The 23,972-nt window shown below is 37.7% G+C and overlaps 1 protein-coding gene across 7 annotated transcripts in view; it reads left to right on the top strand.

Moving 5' to 3' along the window:
- The window catches only part of LOC117493308 (caskin-2-like), a 75,584-nt gene that overhangs the window by 31,690 nt on the left and 19,922 nt on the right, over positions 1–23,972 (top strand). For 6 of the 7 annotated variants that reach the window (XM_034143812.1, XM_034143809.1, XM_034143811.1 and 3 more), the window contains exons 4-9: positions 3,794–3,891; positions 6,855–7,000; positions 10,250–10,345; positions 18,395–18,525; positions 19,831–19,939; positions 21,053–21,161. In XM_034143812.1, coding sequence (XP_033999703.1) covers positions 3,794–3,891; positions 6,855–7,000; positions 10,250–10,345; positions 18,395–18,525; positions 19,831–19,939; positions 21,053–21,161 — 689 coding nt within the window. The remainder of the gene's footprint in view (positions 1–3,793; positions 3,892–6,854; positions 7,001–10,249; positions 10,346–18,394; positions 18,526–19,830; positions 19,940–21,052; positions 21,162–23,972) is intronic. The other variant, XM_034143813.1, reaches the window with a different exon arrangement.

The following is a 23,972-nucleotide window of genomic DNA, read 5'->3' as shown; positions in this document are numbered from 1 at the left end:
TAAACTACCCAGTATGAACACTTGTATAGCCCTTATTAAAAACATTTGTTCCTCAAGTTGTAAAAATGCGCTAATAACGTTATTCTGTGAGTTATTTCCCTCTGCATTATGAACGCGCATCTAACCCACGGGACCGCGCCGCCCGGCACGTTCATGTTACGTGTTCAGCACTACATGCGTTTATCTTTACCCATGGATGCACAATAAGAACGGACCCATATCGCCTTACTGCCAGCCCACGGAGCTGTAATAATGGATATATTGCACATGTTTGCTGTAATTCATCATTTGTAAAATATTATACTACATAGGCTGTATGATTAAATCTTGTACCGTAAATGTTGTATTAAATAAAGTTAATATTACCGACGTAGATGAACGTCCCCGTAGCTTCTTATTGCACTAAGAAGCTTATTGCACTGTATATATATATATACATATATATATATATATATATATATACAGTGCAATAATTATTTCATGCTAAATGAAGCTCTGTTGCTTGGATATCACTAGATCCTGTTACAGCGTAATATAAAAGTACATAACGATTGATGTGTAAATTAGCATAATTACTAGCTAACCGCTAGCTGCTAACTGCCGCCTCGTTAATATAAAATCTATCATAATAACAATCCATTACCATGCTGTCATGAACGTGCGGTGCTGTTACGTGTACGCAAATTGACGTGCTTGATGTGAACGAGCATTTTGGGGGGCATGGTTAAAGTTGCGCATGCGCTATGAGCGCACATACGGGTACTTCTCAGGCATGCCGGGTAATCTGTGACGTTTCGCTCTCTCAAAAGTTGGGCCATTTTATCATCATGCGCGAATGAGCAACTCTCATGGGAATGAATGAGGCCCCGCCTCCCACGCTGTATCCAGTTCTTATTATACATCCATGGTCCCGCCCCGCCCCCGTCTAACAGTACAGAAAGCGGCGAGATGCATTTCCTTAGGAATCGACAAGCAAAACCACAACAATGGCGGACACGGACAATTTACGAATTAGTTCTGCCTTTTGTAAGCTGAATTTATCAATAATTTGTCAATAAATAAGGGGCGAAAAACGTCACTTGTCCATCGGACAAGTCAATTTAAAGATCTACTAAGATCTACCGATATTGTAAATAACACGTCCCGGTGGGACGTGTGCTTTTTCGCACACTGCCTTTATTCACCCCACAGCCAGTAATGACAATATTACATTAAAAAAAGTATATATTGCACAAAAACAGACTCATTGTTTAAATCCGAGACTTTTGAGTTTAGAAAATTGTAAAACAGAACCATAAAATAAGCAAGTTAGCTTTTTTATTGTTTATTGGTACTGTAGTACAAAAGAAAAAAACGTTGCAGCGATTATTATTATTTTGTGTTAGTTTTATGCCCCAATCTACTGTCTAAGTTTAATACATATCATATTTATTGATTTATTCTTAATTCTTGTGTTTCAAATCAGTGATAATCAGTAGGTGCAACAATTAGATTGAATGTGAAAAGTCCTATTATTAAGAAAAACAATTATTGAAGAAGAAAAGCTTATAGAACATTTTAGAAAGTGTTCTCTACTTGCATACTGAAGTTCAATCTCTTTTGCAGGACATTTACTTGTAACCGAGTATTTTTTGTACTGTAAAGATCTACCATGTGTATTGAGTTGTGTGTGATGTTTTCCTGTAAAATGTTCTCCATGTGCCAACATGCCTGACCTACACTCATAAAGAACTGCTCGTAAATGTTCTGAGTAACACTATCATCTCATAAAAAAAGAGGCTTACAAATGAGCCAAACTCTCTGTGAACATGAACACACTGTAAATCTGGGGGAGAAGTCATAACTTATTAAAGTGAGACTGGGGGAATGTTTTTTAACATCCGGTCTGTGACAGGTCAGTAAAATGCAAAGAAAGTGTACTATTCATGTATAAAGCAAAACGCAGAGGACCTAAATATGATCCCTGTGGGACTCCTTTAATACAACATTTCAGACTTGATTTAAAAAACAGTCTGATACCCAGGCCTCTCCTCTATAGTATACTTAAGTACTATATTGACATAGTTTTACCTTACTTAAGTATTTCCATCTTAAACTAATTTAAACTTTTACTACACAACATTTCATAGGCAAAATTCAAGTTTTCTTATCATACATTTTAGACTTTTTTCATGTACATTTACCATTTTAATGTAGAAGAATATGAATTAATTTACCTTTTTTGTTCTCTTAAATTTGGAAATTCTTTCCCTTTAATTAATCCCTTCTATCAAAGAGAATATTACACAATTTCCTCGTAATTTTTCCAATTTAGTCTAAGAGAACATTTTTATTTATTTTTTTATAAATGTATTCATTAGGTTAAAAAAATGTTTTTGTTTTTGTTTCTCTTGAAGAAAACTTTATTTATTTTTTATTTCTTGTAAATGTATGACTTTATCTTCATAGAATATTTTCCACTTTAATCCGAGAATATTCATTTTTTGTCCTCTTCTCCTGCTCTCTGTACCCTCTCTCAGTAATCCGTCCATTATAGTCGGAGCAGCTCTCGGCACTGTCTGTTTCTGTGCCCTCATGAATACCAGCGCTCATGTTATTACGCAACAGAGAGAAAGCTTCAATAAGAACCCCCCCATCCCCCCCATTCATTTCTTCCTCTAATGTCTCGACCTGCTTTATTTACCACATGTAGCCTGTGCTTTATTTCCTCTCCTGTCTGTGTTCCACATGTGGGGGAGGACGCTCAGATGTGACGACTGCGGTGCACGTTAGCGGTTTAATACAAAGTACAGGCAGGATATTAAATTATTTCTCCATTAAAACGTCCGTTCTTCAATTACATTTCAGATACATTTAGAAAGATGTATTTTCTTAGCAATTTACCACTTCAATTACATTTTTCTCATAAATATAATATTTTTAAAATGGGTTTTTCTCGCAATATTACCCAATTCCCCAGCCCTCTGCTTTAACTGGTGAACTGTTTTTGATCCTTGTTTTTATCAGGGTTTTAACAGGGTGTGTAGCTAACCTGTGGCTGCAAGTCCACCTCTGACTCACGCAGAAACACACACATCTGAAAAAACACACACCCACCTTTCTTTTTAAAGACACTTTTGTTAGAATTTCTGAAGGCAGTTTAAAACCTCAGTCCTGTTTGCATCACCCTCTTCCCTCCTCACGTCCTTTGTATTATGGTTGATCTTATTTTTATATTTGAACCACGGCCGCGCCCGTCTCTCTGTCTTCAGCTTTCAGTCAGCCCGATGATGAACCCATTAATCACACGATTAATCCTTAGGTGATTAGACAATGAAAAGAAGCTGCAGCCCTAATAAACTCTCACTCCTGTATTGAAGGTTTAATTTTCTTACACTATTATATTGTTATGGGAAACAAATCAAGTTAAATATATGAGAAAACTAGTTAACATGTATTAATCATATTTGTAGATTCTAAGAGTTATATGTTTGTTTGATTGGACCATAATATATAAAGTTGTATCATATTTTTTATGTTGATATTATTCCTTGAGCTATGAAGCCTTTTGTAAAAGAATATTGATGGTTTGAATGAAAACTTTTCCCAAAGAGAACCCCTGCTATTGAATAGTATAACTCTTTTTATGATCTTTTCTATAACGTTTGTGAGTCACTTGTTAAACCTCAGATGTGTTTAGTTGTGTTTACAGTGTGACTATATTAAGCCTGAGTCTGTATCTGTTGACTGATAAGGATCCAGCTGTGTATTATTTATCGTATATATTTATAATGTAATATCTGTGGTCCCTCAGGTTTTCGGCCCTGCACCACGCCGCCCTCACAGGAACCACAGAGCTGCTGGCAGCCCTGCTGGAGGCCCAGGCCTCCGTGGATGTCAAGGACAGCAACGGTCAGTTTCACACTGAGAGAATAACAGCCATAACGATACATTAACTTTACTTTTTTATGTGTTATATACATAAATATGTTTCCCCGGTGTGTGTGTAAGGGTACTCACAAACCCTCTCTCTCCTCCGTACCCAAATCTCTAAAAACGGGGGTACAACGGAGCTGATCCAGATTTGCTGCCAATATGACGTAATGTCGGAAATGTGGGCTGGCTTTACACCCACGGCCCTATCAGAAACGTCGCTATCAGAAACAATGAGCAACGTGTTTTGGAAGTAATATGGTATTTGTTTACATTAGCAAGCATCGCTAACACTCTGAGCTAACCTCTACTGGAGAGAGATGTGTAAAAAAGCAGGAAATAAAAAGGAACTCACCTTGTGGTAAACCCGCAAGAGAAAAAGCATTTGAGCTCCATACTGTTTCAGAAATAATCCTTGATGTGGTTTGGAACATGATATGGCGTTTCATCACAGCAGCATTTAGCTGAGGGAAATTTAAATTGCGGCTGTGGTGCAATAGGGGCGACTGTGGCGCAGTGGACTAGTGCGTTGGTGTTCGGATCAGGGGCCTAATTTATAAACGGTGCAAACGCTCAAAAGATGGCGTACGCCAGTTTCTAAGCAATGTTTGCGATTTATAAAAAACAAACTTGACGGTAAAATGTACAGTCCTCCACGCACACTCTGACCCATGCACACGCGGTATGCACAAAAATGCGAGAGACGAGAAACTGCCACACCGTTGGATGAAGGAAGAAAGGAGAGAAATATGTGGAAATAATACCATAAATAAAATGTTACCTCTCATTTATCATATAAATAATTCATTTTCACAAATTGATTAAAGCCAATCTTAAAATGATTAAACAAACGCCTGTTTGAGACTCCTCAGTGCACACAAAAACATAACTTGGAGAAATAAATAAATACGGACATGTTATTGATCACCCCTTGATTATGTTCTCTTGTTAAGAAATGTATTCTCATAAATGATGCGGTAAGCAGGAGGATAGAATTACTTTAAACTGACGCCGTTTTGCTTTTCTATAGGTCGTATAGATACGAGCATGGTTTTATATACTATCATGTTTAATCGTGTTTTATGCCGTTCGCCAAGACTTGATAAGTCGCTCGTAAAACACAAGAGGTATGGAAACTAAGAACACCATATGTGGTAAATCGTACAGCTAATATAACACAACACATTAGTTTTATTTCCTTTAACTGGTGGATATAGAGTTGCTGCGGGGGGGGGGGCGGGTTGAGACGCACAGGCTGCAGTAGAGACGCTGCGCACAGCTGATCGACAGCTGGAACACAAACCACCAAATACAAAAAGATAATTCAGATCCAGTCGTCATGACTCCACTCCGGAGGGATTCCCCGATCATTTCTTAGAGTTTCTCATCAAGGGGGTGTCTCCTGTCCCCGGTACAAACACACTGCCTGAGGAAGGTTATGTGTATTTTTTTTGTCATTAACCTTTTTCGGACCACTTATTTATTTATTTTGGTGACGATCCGACCTCCATGCTGCTACTCTGGTTCAAACTGCATCCACCAAACAATATGATTTATCTCGACCTCCCCAAAAGAACCAAAATCTGACACGGTGTGAGATGTCTTTTTTAGCTGTTCTGTCCTCATTTCCTGCGATCTTCTTCATGCAGTCAGTCAAAATGAATATTAATACGGGGCGTTTCTTTGACTATTTATAGGCAAATATGGGCGTTACGTGAAGCCCGCAAAAGCTGCGCCGCATTTCGAGTTGATTATTGATTGAAATAAGAAATAACTTTTATTTAAAACAAAAAGATAATGTGACAAGCAAATGAATAGTTTACACACAAAACAATGCATTAAATACACAATTATAATTGTTCATTAATAATAATCATACGAAACATTTCTTCCCTGTTTATTTGGTAGAAATGTTTTTCTATATGAGTACCTGTTCGACCTCTGCAAAGGTGGGAGAAGTACTCAGATCTTGTATTTGAGTAAAAGTAGAAGTACACAGTATAGGAATACTGTGTTACAAGTAAAGGTCCTGCAATCAAAATGTTACTCAAGTAAAAGTACAAAAGTATTCAAAATATACTTAAAGTAAAGGGTGTCCGGTGCCTTGCTCAAGGGCACCACGGCAGGGCCCAGGAGGTGAACTGGGACCTTTCCAAGTAGCAATCCACACTCCATATTTTAAAGGTCCCATGTCATGGCCATTTCTACTGATCATAATTCCATTGTTGAGGTCTACTAGAATAGATTTACATTGTTCAATGTTCCAAAATGGCATTGGTTTCTCATACAGCATCTCTGTATAGTATGTGTATTCACTCTCTGTCCTAAACGGCTTGTTGGAGCTCCTGCCCCCCCCCTCCCTATGAGCCCACTGTGCTCTGATTGGTCAGCTCGCCCACTCTGTTCTGATGAGTCCACCACCGTTACAGCGGAACATCAGTGATTATGTGTTACAATGGCGTTTGTTAGCAACCAGAAAATGACACCAGTAATGACAAACAGATGAGAATGCTGCGTGGGGTCTGGGTGCCGTGTTGGCGGGACTTTGCGCGGCTCGCTGCTGTGAGGAGCGGACAGTGTGAGCTGGGTTACTGGTGTCATTTCCTGGTTGCAGCGAGACATCGCGAATGGACGCGGGAAGGGGGGGTGCTGAGGGGGTTGCAGCACCCCCATCTGCGAGGCTCCACTAGCAAAAGTACACGATTTACCTCTGAATTGTTGTGGAGTAGAAATGCAAAGTAACATAACATTTAAATACGCAAGTAAAGTACAAGTATCTCTAAATACAGTACTTGAATAAATGTTCTTAGTTACTTCCCGCCTTTCAACCTCTGTCAGATAGATGTGTTCCCACAAAACACTTCAGAATCAGAGATATCTAAACTCAATAAATAAAGAGTGTTTGTCCTGATCTAAAGTAACACACTGTGGTGACTCTGCAGGGATGCGTCCGCTGCATTACGCGGCCTGGCAGGGGAAGGCCGACTCGGTCCTGATGCTGCTGCGTGCCGCCGCCTCAGTGAACGGCGTCTCTCTGGATGGACACATCCCGCTGCACCTCGCCGCGCAGTACGGACACTACCAAGTGGTGAGGGAGCAATTTTGTCTTTTATTTAAGTCCTTTTGTTCCTTTTTGGCAAAGTAAATACGTGGGTTTTGTGCTACAATATATAACAAAACTTAATTAATAATGATCTTTTTACCTTATTACCTTTTAAGAAATTATATGGTTACAGGGATTATTTAACTAAATCAAATACAGAGAAATATAGTCAGTATACATAGGTAGATAGATAGATAGATAGATAGATAGATAGATAGATAGATAGGTAGATAGATAGGTAGATAGGTAGATAGATAGATAGGTAGATAGATAGGTAGATAGATAGATAGATAGATAGATAGATAGATGGATAGATAGATAGATAGGTAGATAGATAGATAGATAGATAGATAGATAGATAGATAGATAGATAGGTAGATAGATAGGTAGATAGATAGGTAGATAGATAGATAGATAGATGGATAGATAGGTAGATAGATAGATAGATAGATAGATAGATAGGTAGATAGATAGGTAGATAGATAGATAGATAGATAGATGGATAGATAGATAGATAGATAGGTAGATAGATAGATAGATAGATAGATAGATAGATAGATAGGTAGATAGATAGATAGATAGATAGATAGATAGATAGATAGATAGATGGATAGAATGATAGATGGACAGATAGATAGATAGATGGATAGATAGATAGATAGATAGGTAGATAGATAGGTAGATAGATAGATAGATAGATAGATAGGTAGATAGATAGATAGATAGATAGATAGATAGATAGATAGATAGATAGATAGATAGATAGGTAGATAGATAGATAGATAGATAGATAGATGGATAGATAGGTAAATAGATAGATAGGTAGATAGATAGATAGGTAGATAGGTAAATAGATAGATAGGTAGATAGGTAGGTAGACAGACAGACAGACAGACAGACAGACAGACACTGACTGACTCTGAGATAGTCAGTCAGTCTGAGATAGTCAGTCAGTCTGAGATAGTCAGTCAGTCTGAGATAGTCTGTAGTGAAGGAGTGTGCTCCCGCTCACGGGAGACTGCTCGCGCTGCGCTCCGCAGCAAACAGCTGTGGGGCGAGTTGAAAGTACGTTATGCTGGCCGCGGTGTCTAAATAATGCTTCCTGCCCAGCGGGCCATTTATAATGTCGAGCCCTGAGAGTCCACAGATTATATTGGTATACGTTTTCATCCCTGTGCGATCAAAACTCTCTGTTCAATAAAAGAACATTTTACCTTGAAAATCAATGCATTCTAATAGCGGGTCAATTAGACCCAGGTGGCAGTTTTAGGTATAAAAAATCTCTGGCGGTTCTAGTGTTAATATATAAACATAGTGTACTATTTACATAGCAAATGGTGTACAGCATCTTCAAATTAAAAGTAAAATATATCCTTTTTAGAGATAAACACCTTATATAATCTAGAATAAAACATTTTAGTCAAAGAAGTCCCAAACTATTTAACCAAATAATTAACTTTGTGCGCCAATAACAAAAGTGTGGGGGAACTACATAAACGAGCTGTTTTTCATTTGAAAAAAAAACAGTACTCTCCACCTTTTGTCAACATGGTTACATTTTTTCAAGTAAATATCTTGGCTTTTATTTTTCTCATAGAGGCCCCTCTTTATGTTTAATGCTTTATTGTATTGATAGTTCTGGAAATTACTGCAGTGGAAACTTTTAGCATGATATACTTCATCCCTAATTCGCCTGTTGGCACTGATTGACATGGCTGATGGCTCGTTAGTAGACGAGTAGAGTTTGGGGTGTGACCTCATTTGTGTCTGAGCAGCACAGATGTCAGGGAGGCTTTCACGAGGACATGAACCCTGCAGAGGTTTTTATTAATAATCCTGAACAGGATTAGGGTGAATGTAGGTGATGTGTATCCCCCTCCACACACACACACACACACACACACACACATGGTTGTGTGAGATTGAACTCTTTATGTTTACACAAAACATGTGATTTAATCTTTATCCAAAAATTGAGACCTTCAACTAAAATATCGCATTGATAGTTTTTGTGTTGTATCTCACATTATTGTCACACAGTATTATTTGCAGGAAAGCATGAGTAATGTTACTTTTTTTTAATTACTTGCATATTTATTTGTATTTCTGTCCTTTGTATAATGTAGTATATTTGAGGTTTTAACATGACTATACATTTAAAGTGAACATATTATGCTAATTTTCAGTTTCATATCAGTATGTAGTACCTCTACTGTGACATGTCTCCATGCTTTAATGCTCAGAAAGCTCTTTATTGTTCTCATACTGCCTGTGCTGCAGCACCTCTTTTCACCCTCTGTCTGAAACCAGAGCCCAGTCTGCTCTGATTTGTTAGCTGGCCGGCTCTGTTGTGATTGGTCAACAAGCACCTTGAGATGACGTTGTTTTTAAAGTGTGCTATATAAATGAAATGTATTATTATTATTATTATTATTATTATCATAGAAGTAAAAAAAGGACTCCAATGGAAGTGTTTCAAGCAGGGGGGGAGTGTGTGGGAGAGAAACTCCCTCTGGAGGGAACACAGGGATTTGAGCCTTTGCAGACCATTTACATGCACAAATACCTATAGAACACACTACAGGTAAAGGAACACCTAAAAGTACATAATGACCTTTTATACATCAATTGATTCATTTAATGATCTCTAAATTAATGTGCACATTAATTGAAAATTACAGATATAGATTCATATTTTCTGCAACTTTTTATAGTCCAGACTATCTGCAACAGATTTCTTTAAAGGTTAAAGAGCATCTGCCTGCTTTGATTGTCTGAGATTAGAGATTATTATATTCTGTTGTCTTTTTTTACAGCCACAGTAAACATGTAAACACAGCTCCAGATAGTGCCAGCAGTCTGCCTGAAATCCCTTTTTTTGGAGCGTAATCCAGCCTGCAAGGTTCCCCGCAGAGCGCGATAAAAACACACATCTGTGGACTCCATCCCCAGTGTGCCATGGATAGAATCGCCTGATTGGCTGAGAGGGGAGAAACATTATCCACCCCCCCTCCTTCGAGGAGCTCTGCAGGTGTTTCCTCCTGCAGCTTCAGGGTCACGCTAACAGTTTCCCCTCGCTTATTGTCTCAACGCTGAGCTAAGCTAACAGAGAGAACACAGAGAGAAAGTGAAGAAAGTCTTTTTTGGGCCTTTTTGTATGACTCCCCCTTGTTGTTTTTCGGTCATTTTAATGTCTGTTAAATCCCATAAAAACGTGTGTGTGTGTGTTTTCAGTCTGAGATGTTGCTGCAGCATCAGTCTAACCCCTGTCTGGTCAACAAAGCTAAGAAGACTCCTCTGGACCTCGCCTGTGAGTTTGGAAGAGTCCAGGTGAGAAGGTTTTTGATATTTTTGAAAATGTTTTACAGTTACTTAATATATTACAGAGTTTGGGTTATTTTGCTTCCATAGCATGTCTTCTCTCACACTGTAAAACCTGACAAGTTAATAGAACTCAAAAGTTTCTTTGAAACTGATTACATACAAATTTTTGAGTAATACTTGTACCTTAACTGAAATGTTTTAAGTTAAAGTATAATCTTATCAATTGAGTTCTATTTAGTAGTAATTTTCAAGGCACACAAACATATTGTTTGTAAGTTAAAGAAACATTATATATTAAGTTTCTTTTAACTAATAATTTGTGTTAACACTGTACATATAAAGATCAAGTGTTGTTGACTTAAAAATGTTCATATCTTTTCAACTAGCTATTTTGTTAGCACAGTACATATGAAAATCAAATATATTTAACTTGAATATTTTTATTATCTCTAAATAAAAAACTTTTCGCTGTATAAAACGCGATATGAATTAAAAACGTCAATTGATTAGTACTCAAAACTGACTGAATGTAGAGTACTTAAAACATTTTTTGAAACCGATTACATAAATATTTTCAGATAACTGTAACTCAAAATCCCTAAGTTAACATTGAGTAAACATTCAAAAGCACTTTTACACTGACAATTTAAATGCAAATCACTGTTTTATTAAGAAACAATATATATATATATATATATACACATTATAGCAAATAACTCTTTTAAATAAAAAATATACCTTAAAAACAGTGCTAGGGCCTTTTTAACCACAATAGTTTCAAAAGAAACAAACTTTGGCTCTAAAAGTTATTATGTGAAAGGCTCCTCCTCAAGTTAAAAGAGACTCTTCTATGAAATCAGTCTACCACGAGAGACACACCAGGTTCAGATGAAAGATCACTTACACATACAGGGTCTTCAAGCCTACCAAGGCATATGAAAATGAATAGGTACTGAATACATTTAACAAAACCAGCATAGACACATAATGTGCTTGTGTTGGCAAGAATTAAACACAATTTTCAGGAACAGTTCTGCGTATTAATTTAACACATAAAGACCCAATACATATAAAAGTATAAAACAACATCTACAAACAGTCCTTCAACTTGAAGCTGAACAGTAACAAATCTGTCAATGCAATACAGAACACAGATGTAAAGCAGCAGGATGTAAACAGGAGAACAGAGTGTGTGTGTGTGTGGTTTTTTTCTGAGAAAAATAATGTTGGCAGTTTGCATAGGGGCGGTACCCTTGCTCAAATCCACTGTTGTCAATAAAGACACCCCAATTTCACAAGGCGTGACCAGGACACTATGACTGCATCTTTAGTTTAAAGAACTTTAACTTTTGAACTCAGCCGAGAGCACAGCTTGCCAGGTGACTACGAACAACCAATCACAGCCGGAAGATAGCTTGCCTGTCTTCCGTAAATACAAGTCTTCGGTAAAGAAGTTGTTTATTTTAGTGTGTGTGTGTGTGTGTGTGTGTGTGATTGTTAAAGTGCAACTTTGCACGTTGGTAGTATTACACTGCCAAAAGGTCATTTTTCAGGCTCAACACCCTGGGCTTCAAATTCTTCAAGTTCCCCTCATCAAGGCCCATCAACACTTTCTGGGTGAAGTCAAAAGTGTTGGCCAAGTCTTTTGGATAGCTCAGATGCAGGGCAAAGGTCAGTGCAAAAAGCAGGATGAATGCGTCAGCCAGTGTAGGGAGTTCGATAACTCTGTTACCCTCAATGACAACAGCGATCCTCTCTGGGCAGAAGAGCGTGGTATCTGTTGACCTGGCACTGATCATGAGAAGTCCGACCGCGATGTCCTCTATGTCTGGATCATCAGACTGCTCCACCTGATGACAAGAACAGATAAATGTTACCCATTACCCCAAATTGCCTTGGCTATCTCAGAAATCTGTTTTCTGAAAAATACATCAGTGACATAACACATCAAATAACCTAATGTTTTGTGCATAATGTGGCTTTAACCCTTTAACTGCCAGACCAAGAAAAAAGCTATGGAAAAATTATTTGTTTGCATTTTTTTTTATCAAATGGGCCACAAATTAAAAAAAATGTTTTGACTGACCCCACAGTTTTGTTTTTATGAGCCTCTACCAACTGGTCGAGTTGGCCTTTTATGGTAAAAGTGCATTTTCAAGAATCATCATATACAGTACAGTATTTGTACGCATCAAACTCAAATAAAACACAAACTGAAATACATTTGTTTCTTTTATGGAAAATGAGCAATATATACAACCAGATATATTCATAAAAGATAATACATTATAATTGTAAAAAAAAGTGTTTTTCATAATAAAAAAAAAAATTGCTCATCTTACTGTAGATGCTGAATTGGCCTAACAAGAAACCACTGGCTTAACAGCAAATGTCTATATCCTGTGTTGGCCTAACTTGCTCATCTGTGAGCAACTTTGGGCTGAATGCCATGCATGAAAGGTGCTATATAAATTATTATCACTCTTTCACTCTGAGACTCATAAGGCAGTATTAGATTTAGTAATATTACCATGAATCTAGCCATTTATTTACCATATTTTATTGGAAAACATCTCTGAAACTCTGAAAAAGTCATATTGCTAGTTTACCATAAAAAGTCAATTCCACCGATTGGTTGAGCATATTTTCCAAAAAATAATTACACCCTTGTTAAAACTTTTTTTGTGCATCAAGTTATCTAAATATGTTCAGTCAGTGCTCTGACACTAAAATATGTCAAAATTGATATGGTTACCTTACAAAAGTTGACCAAAAAGAGATTTCTTCAGCAGTGATTTTTAGCATTGCCAACTTTCTCAGTGGAAGCTAGCTGAAGGGCTTTCTATTTGAACCACAGTGACATCTAGAGGTTGTTTTGTGCATAACACGTCAACCAGATGGTAGAGCTGGCTGAATCAGATGGAGTTCAACTTCTTTTTTTAAACAAGATATCAAGACACAAAATGTGCTCTACCAAATGGTGGCGCTGGCAGTTAAAGGGTTAAGGAAACACCTATCAGCATTGCACAACATAATGTTACAGCCCCAGAAACTTCAGCCTCCAAAATACCCAATCAGTTGACATAAATGCTTTCTACAAAAGAAACATTTATAACCTTCATAAGGGTAGGATTTATTTTATCACTGTATTAGACTGTGTTACTATTCGCTAGTTGTACCTAATAAACTGGCAACTGAATATATATTTACAGTATAATCTCTCCCTACTACACATACAAAAATATGGGGAACACTAGAGATTCTTTTGTATTGAACACTGATGCTGCAGGAAAGAAAGCCCTCTCTTAATTGTATATTTTATTAAATCACGTGAGCCCATTTTTAACACTGAAACCTAAAGAGCTTTCAAATAAATCCTAAAGTAGTTAAGTAAAGGGAGATTATATTCAACATATCCATTGTGTACCAAAATTCAAATAATTGTCTTCCTGCGATAGAGCTCCTGAAACAATGTAACAAGATAAACTATATTTTTTGATGATCTGTCACATACATTCAAAACAGTTATTATGCTGACTTACATGCCACAGCCTCAGAAACGTGGAGTCATCTTCATGCAGATATGCAGGCAGAGCACGGAGGACAGCAGCACGTCGGACATAGACGTCACCTTGCTCCTTGAGTGTGAGAACATATCTTTGTTTTACTTTGGATGCTAAACAGTATAGCCACACAACAATTGATATCACAAGAAAGGGCTCTTCCATGACTGAAGAGATTACCATTTTGACAAAGATAATCCACTCTAGTATGAGAATAAAACACCAAGAGGCATAACCGACTCACCTGGAGGTCATAGGAGACGAATAGCTGAATCAGAACTTCAGCTACCTTCCCTTTGCTTGCCGCCTTCTTCCTGAACAGGCTCTGAAGACGGGGGGCATGTCTATCCAACTCCGCATAGAAGTGGTTCTTCAGGTTGAGGTTTGTTATCCTGTGAAACTCTGCACAAATCTGCCAAAATATAAAATGACTATTTAATTCACAGTACAATGTAGATGTGGACTGAAGGCAGCAGAGATAAACACAAACATAACATGCTAAAACTGAGTAAACATGTCAAAGTTATCAGTGACAAAGGCACACAAAATAATTATATAGTGGTAATAAATACAATATTTTCACCTGTGACTCCATTTTCAAGGCAGGCCAGCGTTCCAGGATCTCTCCAATAGGTAGCTCATCATTGATGATCTCATTGCGCCGCAGGACAAAGGTAGTCTGCATTAACTTTTCAATCAAGGGAAGGTTTTTATCACTCCTCGTAACTTCATCTACGATTTGGAGTCTCAATCGCTCGAGGCTTGTACCATCTTCACCCAGTGGGAAATTAGGCAAGAAATTCACCTCTGCCCTCTTTGGTCTTTTGATGTTAGAGTCAGATTGAAGAAGCCATATATCTGCCAGTTGCTTCAGTTTCCTAAAGAGAAAAAACATTGAAGGTTAGCTGGGTTGCAAAGTTTTCACAAAATGATCTGAGAAACACTATTTTCGAACCTACAATGGCAACACAGTCTCACGGCATTTCGTGTTATAGTCACGAAATTAATCTATTGATTCGTGTTCACCAACACGATTTCGCCATTTTTTTCGTGTCACACAGAACGATTTTAAAAGCAATGTAAATAATATCAAATTAGAAGGAAAAAGACATTTAAAAAATACAGATTTCAGTATTCTGACACAGAACGATTTTAGAAGCAATGTATTTATATTGGTAGTATGTTTCGTGCCTGCACCAAATAATAACAAATTAGAAGGAAAAAAAGATGACATAAAATACAGATTTCAGTATTCTGAGGCTCTGAGCCCCATTTCTTTTCCTCACTGACGGCAAAAAAACTCAGACATTATACAATTTAAAATAAAAGGGATAGGGTTAGGCTTAGGGTAAGATATTGAGTAAGAACATGTTTTTATGAACCACACAGCTTCTGGTCTTCCAAGACCCGACCGGACAAAAAGACGTGTTGCAGGCACGAAACATACTACCAATAGAAATACATTGCATTTAAAATCGTGTTGGTGAACACGAATCAATAGATTAAATTAATTTCGTGACTAATAACACGAAATGCCGTGAGACTGGGTTGAAAATGGCAGCAGGACGCTCGCTTTTCTTCTTTTTTGTTACCGCATGCATGTCTGTGCATGTTTTATTAGCTTGGAGGCATAGAGGATTTACGTTAATTTTATCCACTAACGTTTTAACATAACCGTGCATTCTGAATGTTTGTAAAAAGCAAGCTAACTTGAAACACTAGACTATTAATCTGTTAAACCGGGCAGCCACCGGTACAGAGGGCTTTTTGTTCACGAACTTTGTCTCAGGGCTTCTTAACATTTAAAAACCTATTAATGTGTCATACCCACTTAACGAAACTCACCTAACTGACGATACGAACCATTTTTACCGAAACAAAACACAAGTCTCACAAGAAGCTCTAAATTAGCCCGGAGCGAAAAAATGCCTAAGTCACGGTAGAAATACTTTATTACTTATCAGATTAAAGCTGAGATTCCACAGACTCTAGAAGTATTAGTATCATCACTGTGCAATCATTACCTTTGCTAAGTTACATGTAATTGAAAACGCTGGGGGGTATAAATTACCTTGTAAAATGAATAGTCTATTGTTTCAAGTTAGCTTGCTTTTACTAACATGCAGAACGCACGGTTATGGTACATTGTAGTGGATCAAATGAACGTAAATCCTCTATGCCTCTAAGTTAATAAAACATGCCCAGACATGCAGTAAAAAAAAAAGAAGAAAGAAAACGCGCGGCCTGCCGCCATTTTAGGTTCGAATTTTCCAGAGAACTTTTGCAACACAAACGTTCCACTTTGAGATATAACTTAAAACAATATAGAAATACTGTCTTACACGTAAGTTAAATCATTTTTCAAGTAAGGCAGATATTAAATGTAGGCTAGCTAACAAGAGCTCAAATCAAACTAACAGACCATGCGACACAAAGTGCATTAGATGCAGAAATTAATAAAACATCATTTAAATACTGTGCAAAGGCAAGACGTAACTCACCAGAGTAGTGCGGCCAAAAAAAGGATCAAGATTCCGGCAGTGAGTGCAATCAGCAAGGTGGGGAAAGTATTCTTAAAAGTATGAGCGATTTCAACCGAGGCGAGGAGCTAATGGCGGACTCTGGTGAAGGCATGGGTGAGAGAACGTCTACGCACGTCGGGGGCGGAGCACATACGTGATGACGTCAGACCAGCGTCAGACAGATTCAGTAAAAATGTTTGAGTACAATCACCAATATGACCCAAAGTGGTTGAACACTGTATACACAATATTAAAAATCAGTTCATAGTCATCAAAACATTAGCGGTGAATTAACTTTTTTAAATGTTTAAGTTAAAACAACCCATTTTCTTTCAGAAGCTTGTAATGTTCGGTCTTACAGTGCATTCTAAAGGAAAGAAAGTTTCCGTAATACACATTTAGGTGCTTATTTGACTAACTTTGTCTATTTGTGTATGTAAATTCCTCCTAAATCCACCAAAGTAAGCCTTATATAATGCCTCATTTGTTAATTAAGACATAGTATTTCAGAAAACTTATAATACAAAAAGAATCGTCTTAATATAAATTAAAGCGATGAATTGTTTTTGCATTTACATTACATTACAAAGCATTTAGCGGACTCTTTATCCAAAGCGACTTACAATAAGTGCAATATACCATAAGGACAACAAGAAAAGTGCTGAAATATTAACTCCAAGCAAGCAATATCATTCTTGATAAATAACTTTTAGTTTTATCATGAAGTCTTTTCTAAGAAGCATGAACACACACACACACACACACACACACCGTTATAAGATAAATGTGGTCGAGTAGAAGTATAAAGTAGCAGAAATAGAGTACCTTTAATGTATATTTGATGTTAATGTACTGCTGTTTGTCGTCCTCTTTGTTTTGACTCGTGTGAGTTTGTTAAATGAGACATGAAAGTGAAGTTTGATCTTCAAACAGCTGATACAAATCTCCACTGAGATATCTTTAGTGTGTGTGTGTGTGTGTGTGTGTGTGTGTGTGTGTGTGTGTGTGTGTGTGTGTGTGTGTGTGTGTGTGTGTGTGTGTGTGTGTGTGTGTGTGTGTGTGTGTGTGTGTGTGTGTGTGTGTGTGTGTGTGTGTGTGTGTGTGTGTGTGTGTGTGTGTGTGTGGTGTGTGTGTGTGTGTGTGGTGTGTGTGTGTGTGTGTGTGTGTGTGTGTGGTGTGTGGTGTGTGTGTGTGTGTGTGTGTGTGTGTGTGTGTGTGTGTGTGTGTGTGATGTGTGTCAGCTGTCGACAGGCAGCTGCTGTGTTTCCATTCTGCTCTCCTCTGTTTCACCTCCTGTTTTAACCAGCCCAGACCTTTGATTCAAACACACAAAACTTTATTCTAAATTGTATTGCTGATAATGATTAATCGTTATGATTTTTCATGCGACAATGTCAGAAAATGCTTTTTCTGTTTTATATCATATTAAAATAAATATCTTTGGGTTTTGAATAAAAAAAGGACATTAAAGGACATCATCTTGGATTTTGAGAAAATTAGGTTTTTCTGACATTTTATACCAAACCATTTAGAACCATTTAGCCTCCCGCTTTTTTAACGCTGATTTGGGTGACTTGTGTAATTCGTGGAGAACCGAAGAGTTTTTTTTTTTTTTTTTTTGTTAAAAACAATAATCTGAATTACCTTTAAAACAAACAAAAGAGGCTTTTTTTCCTATTAAGGAGTTTAAACAGATTTTGACGGAATCCGAAAGATAAAGAAAATGTTAAAAAAAACTATTTTAGCTACAATATTTGTTTAAAAATGCGCATGTTTTATGTTTAACAAGGTCATTGAATGGTTCAAAATATGTGTAGCTGTTGGTGTCTGACAGCAACATTCCTCCATGTTTTTTCAGATAATTATTTTAATATTATATGTATACATTTAACTTTAGACTGTTTAAAATACAGACAAAGGACATAAATATAGAATTAAATTTTTTTACAATGTGACCCCCCCCCCTTCAGGTTGCCCAGCTGCTGCTGAGCAGTAACATGGTGGTGGCGCTGTTGGAAGGAGAGAGGAAAGAGCCCACAGACTCCGCCTTCACCACGCCGCTGCACCTCGCCGCCCGCAACGGCCATAAAGACATCATACGGTGAGACAGCCTCCACCCATAGTGGCCATATAGTCTAGTTGCCAGCATACAGTAGCCAACCTGGAAATGTTGAGTACTCCAAAGTTTTATGTTAGAAATGTATAGTACGGGTCTCCAGCACATAGAAACTGCCGGATGCTAACTTGTACATGTTGGGCAATTTGCACAATTAGCATATAAGTTGCCTTAATTAGCATGAATGGCATCATAGCCTATGTGGAAAATAGTTAACAAATTACTCTTGGCCGATTTGGAAAATGTTGGAGTGGTTTTGGAGGTTATTGAGGATGCTGAATTCATTTCTGACATTGCAGGTAAAAAAATGGCAGTTTTAACCAGAAAGTAATAATAAATAATCCTTATATTTATTATAGCGCTTTTTCAATGACTCAAAGCGCTCCTTACAAATACACATTACACATACATATCATGGTCATGTACTGTGGACAATACCCACAGGAGCAAATTCAGGTGAAGTGTCTTGCCCAAGGACACAACAGCTTTACAGACGCAGCGGCGGCGGGTTTCGCCCCCTTGATCTGATAAGCAAACGCACAACCCACTGCGTCACCCCGCCCGTGGCAATATGTGTACTCTCGGTGGGCTGACTTTGAAGTGTTGCAACCATTGGTTATAGAGAGCACAAGATGAAAATGATTAGTCCCCTAAATCTTTCAAATTGACCCAAAATGAATCAAAATCAGCCCACAAAGAGTACAAATATTGCCACTTTCTGGTTAAAACTGATTTTATTTTTGATTCAGCATCTTCTATAACCTCCAAAACCACTCCAACATTTTTCAAATAAGCCAAGCCATTTTTAAACTGTTTTCCACATATAATAATGGCTATAATGGTAATTAATGGTAATTAACTCAACTTATGCTAATTTAGCAAATTGCCCAACATATGCAAGTTAGCACCCAGCAGTTTCTATGTTCTGGGGACCCGTACTATACATTTCTAACATAACGCTTTGTGTTACTCAACATTTCTGGGTTCACTATAGGACTCGAGCTGGCAACTAGACTAATAACATCCCGTCCTATTTTTTTAAAGTGTAATGTAATTAAACTTCTCTGCTGCTTCACTGAATATATTCGACTGGGATGAATTTAAAGGTTCACTTTGATTTTACATATCAGAGTTGATTCTGACTGAGATAAGGTCACTTCCTAGAACAATTTCTTTCCGGATACCGGTTCAGGACTCAAGTTCAGGACTTATTTTCTTGCCTCAGATGTAAGACTCAGATCCAAGCCTTAGGTTCAAAGCTAAGCTCCAGGACTCTCTGTTTTGTTGCAGTTTGCTGCTGAATGCCGGCATCGACATCAACAAGACTACCAAGTCTGGAACGGCTCTGCATGAGGCGTCTCTGTACGGGAAGACGGAGGTGGTGCGCCTGCTGCTGGACGTGAGTCATCAACTTCTTTTGAAAATCATCCATCATTTTGCGTCCTTAAAATGCAGCAAACTGCATCAAAACACACATTTCTAAATGTACATTTTTACAATATAATACAGTCATATAATAGTTATCACTTTTAATCACTACTTGAGTTGATTGGAAAGTTTGTTATGCAATAAATGTAATCAAATATTTCACTTAGTCAGTTTGCTCAATTAGTCTAGTTGCCAGCAGTGTGTATAGTACGGGTCCACAGCACATGGAAACTGCCAGGTGCTAACTTGCATATGTTGGGCAATTTGCACAATTAGCATAAGGGGCGTTCATTTAAATCAATTGCATTAAAGCCTATTTAAACAGTTGTAAAAAAAGAAAAAATTGCGTCGACTTAGTATTGCCCGATGAGGATGCTGAATCAATTTTGGACATTTTCAGGATCAAGAATGGCATATTTGTGCTCTCGCTGGGCTGATTTTGACTACCATGAGTAATGTTGCGACCACTGGATATTGAGAGCACAAGATGAGAATGATAATCTCTACTGTGGACAATTATTTTTCAAATAAATAGGCGACCTGTCCAATCCAAATGATCCATTGTCCCCCAAATCGGCCAACAATTTGTACAAATATTGTCATTTTCTGGTTAAAAATGCCATATTAGATACTTAAAGATACTCAGAAATGGACTCTGCATACTCAATAACCCCCAAAACCACTCCATAGCTGTCCAAATCAGCCAAGCCATTTTTTAAACTATTTACCTTAAGCTATAATGGTAATTAACGCAACTTATGCTAATTGTGCTAATTTTCCAACATATGCAAGCTAGCATCTGGCGGTTTCTATGTTCTGTGGACCCATACTTTACATTCCTAAGATAAAAGATTTGGGGTACTCAACATTTCCGGGTTCACAATAGGACTCTGTGAGCTGGAGACTAGACTAAATGACCTTTCTTCAGGAGGGTTTCACTTTTATTGTCCTGCAGCTACACATTTTAGCTCAGCGCTGACGTAACTTCAGATCAAGCCTCAACCAAACCCCTGAGGGAAAACTGCAGATTTAGGGCTGATTAGTTTCACATCAAAGGGCTGTAATAAGTCTTTTGTCCCTGCAGGCCGGAGTGGATGTGAACATCAGAAACACGTACAACCAGACGGCGCTGGACATCGTCAACCAGTTCACCACGTCGCACGCCAGCAGGGACATCAAGCAGCTGCTGCGAGGTCAGAGAACAACTGAGTACATGCCCCGCCTCCTCTGTGTCACTCATTACTTCATATAGAGACAGGACCTGCGCCTCCCTAACAAACATACACATAATGAAGAATTTTCAACGATAAGATTTAACACATGTGGAAGGGAAAAAGCTTTAATTAAACTAAACGCCTTAATAAACTACAAGCAGTTTAGGTTTGAATTGCTTTGCTTCACATTATGGCAATGCTGCTTTTTCAATGTGAGACTGCTCTGAGGTTTCTCTTTTTATTTACTGTTTGTTTCTGCTCTTCCTCCTCATTTGTCCTTTTACGGACAAGATAAGGGCAACATGTGAACAGATTTCATTTTTTTTTTATTTGACTTTTTTCTCAGAACCCAACGATAAAACACTTTTGGCCAGATCTTTAAAAATGTTTTTACATGTTGCCCTAATGCTCTCCCGTATCCTTTACACTATCTATAATATAATAAAAAGAAAAAGGCTCTTAATATCTCTCTCTAAAGAAAAACGTACAGATAATATTGAATATTGAAACTAACATTTAATTATTTCTTTGTAAGACAACGTTTAGTTAAAATAACTATTTTAAAAACTATTTATTGCTTAACCTGTTAAGCCCTGAGCCTGTTTTTCAGGTCTCAGGCTCGAAAATGACATTCCCAGAACAAATGACCATATCTTCCCTTCTAAAAGGGTTAAATTAATAATCTTTTTTCTCAAAGTAATGATAAACCTGTGAGTTGGATGTAGAAAAGTCAGAATCAATATAGATGTTTTTTATGTTAAAGAAAATTCAGATTTTACATAGTAAAAAACTGTAAATTATAGTGTCCGTCCAAAAATTATTTTGTACTTATAGTGAAAACCACCCTTGGATGATGGGTTAGTAGACTAAAAGCTTTAGGAATCCAAAGTACAACATATAATAAGTACCCTGTATCAAGATTGATGCAAAACAAGTGACATTTGACCTTTTTAGAGAGGTTTAGCAAAAAGAAACCACTTCTGGGGTCATTTGGGTGGATTTTCCATATCTCTGGCCCCCCTTGCTCGATTTTGATGGTTGACACCTCTTTCTGACCGTTAGAGCCAATAGAATCGAAGGGGGAGTCCCCCACACACACTCATTGTGAGGAGAAAAGGTGGGGGCTTCGCGCATGTAATGTTGCATCAGCGTAAACCTATCTCTAGCTTTGACATCTGGAAACAGAAAAGCAGTTTTATTGCTCATGGAGAGACTACAGAGCCAAGGTAAACATTTTAGCATTTTTAGCTACCGAGCGTCACCTGTTTTGATGTCCGTTTTTGCTTATAACGTCGCCATTTCGTATAATTCAGTGATAATGTGGGTGTCCATCGATTCTGTGTCACCTCACGATGTGAAACGATGTCATGGATGTGGAGAAGAGATAAATAATAAGGTTTTGTGAGTGATTTTCGGTGCAGTAAGGTGTTAGCATTTTTCGCTCGTTGCTAATTCAGAGGCTCAGTGTTAGCATTGTGGGTTTTCTTTTGAAAAAAAAATAAAAATGATCAGTCAGATGAGTTTCTTCTCGTTACATGGATATAAAACATTCATAGTTTATTAAATGAACATGCCCTCAGACACTGTTTCCTGCAAGATGTTGCGGCAGTGCCCCGGTACCGGGGTCTCTCGGGCTTAACAGGTTAAGGAAATAAAATGTGTTTTTTAACTGTGAAATGGAATTGAGGGTTTTTTGTGAATGTCTTGCAGGAGACTAAACAAAACATTTCTCCAAAGCAAGAAATACTCTCATTAATATTCTCAGTAATAAATGCAGATATTTTTTTTCATGAAAATCTTCTTTATGTTACCCCAGAATTCATGCAAACACCAGCTACTCCAAACACCAAACATTCCTCCTCTTTCGTTCGTCACTTCATTTTCCCTCTTCTTCATGTCTCACACACACCTCTCTGCATTTGGGCTCCTTCACCTGAGCTGTTTGAAATGTGGGGTTACATAACGTTGGACTCTTATCAGGTTCTCACAGCTTCAAAGAGCAGACTCCCATTCAGCCTCAAATTTAGTGTGTGTGTGTGTGTGTGTGTGTGTGTGTGTGTGTGTGTGTGTGTGTGTGTGTGTGTGTGTGTGTGTGTGTGTGTGTGTGTGTGTGTGTGTGTGTGTGTGTGTGTGTGTGTGTGTGTGTGTGTGTGTGTGTGTGTGTGTGTGTGTGTGTGTGTGTGTGTGTGTGTGTGTGTGTGTGTGTGTGTGTGTGTGTGTGTGTGTGTGTGTGTGTGTGTGTGTGTGTGTGTGTGTGTGTGTGCTCTCTGTAATCCTGCAGTCTTTTGAAGTTCCTGTGGGAACACACTGAGGGAGTAATGAGCGGCTTGTGATTTAAACATGCTGCAGTTTGTTTTCTGCTGCCGAGAGGAACGTCTCATATTGTCGGCGCTTTAACAGTAACAAATCACTTCTTTATATAACTTCGAAAAGATAACTTTTTATTATACAGTACATTAAGAATAAAATAACAAAAAGGCTGCCGTAACATCAATACCATTGTTTGGCTTTTTATTTCTCACAAAGTTGCTCATTTCAAACATACATTGCACAAAATAACTGTAAAACGGTTGAATTGTGTAATCTTTCACTAAATCATATATGAATAATGCTTTTTAATCCTTAATCTATTTAATTGTAAAAAAAATGTTGTCTATATGTAGAACTTAGGCAGCATTTTCAAATAATATGGGTAAAGAGGGATTTAAATCTGAACAAATAAAAGGAAGGTTGAGTTTTGATAAAGATTTTGGATATATTTATACAATTCTAAAAGTTCTGAGCTACTTC

Source organism: Trematomus bernacchii, unplaced genomic scaffold (genome assembly GCF_902827165.1).
Source record: "Trematomus bernacchii unplaced genomic scaffold, fTreBer1.1, whole genome shotgun sequence".
Lineage (NCBI taxonomy): Eukaryota > Metazoa > Chordata > Actinopteri > Perciformes > Nototheniidae > Trematomus > Trematomus bernacchii.
The sequence above is the reverse complement of the archived record's forward strand: the minus strand, read 5'-3'. Positions and strand labels throughout refer to the sequence as shown.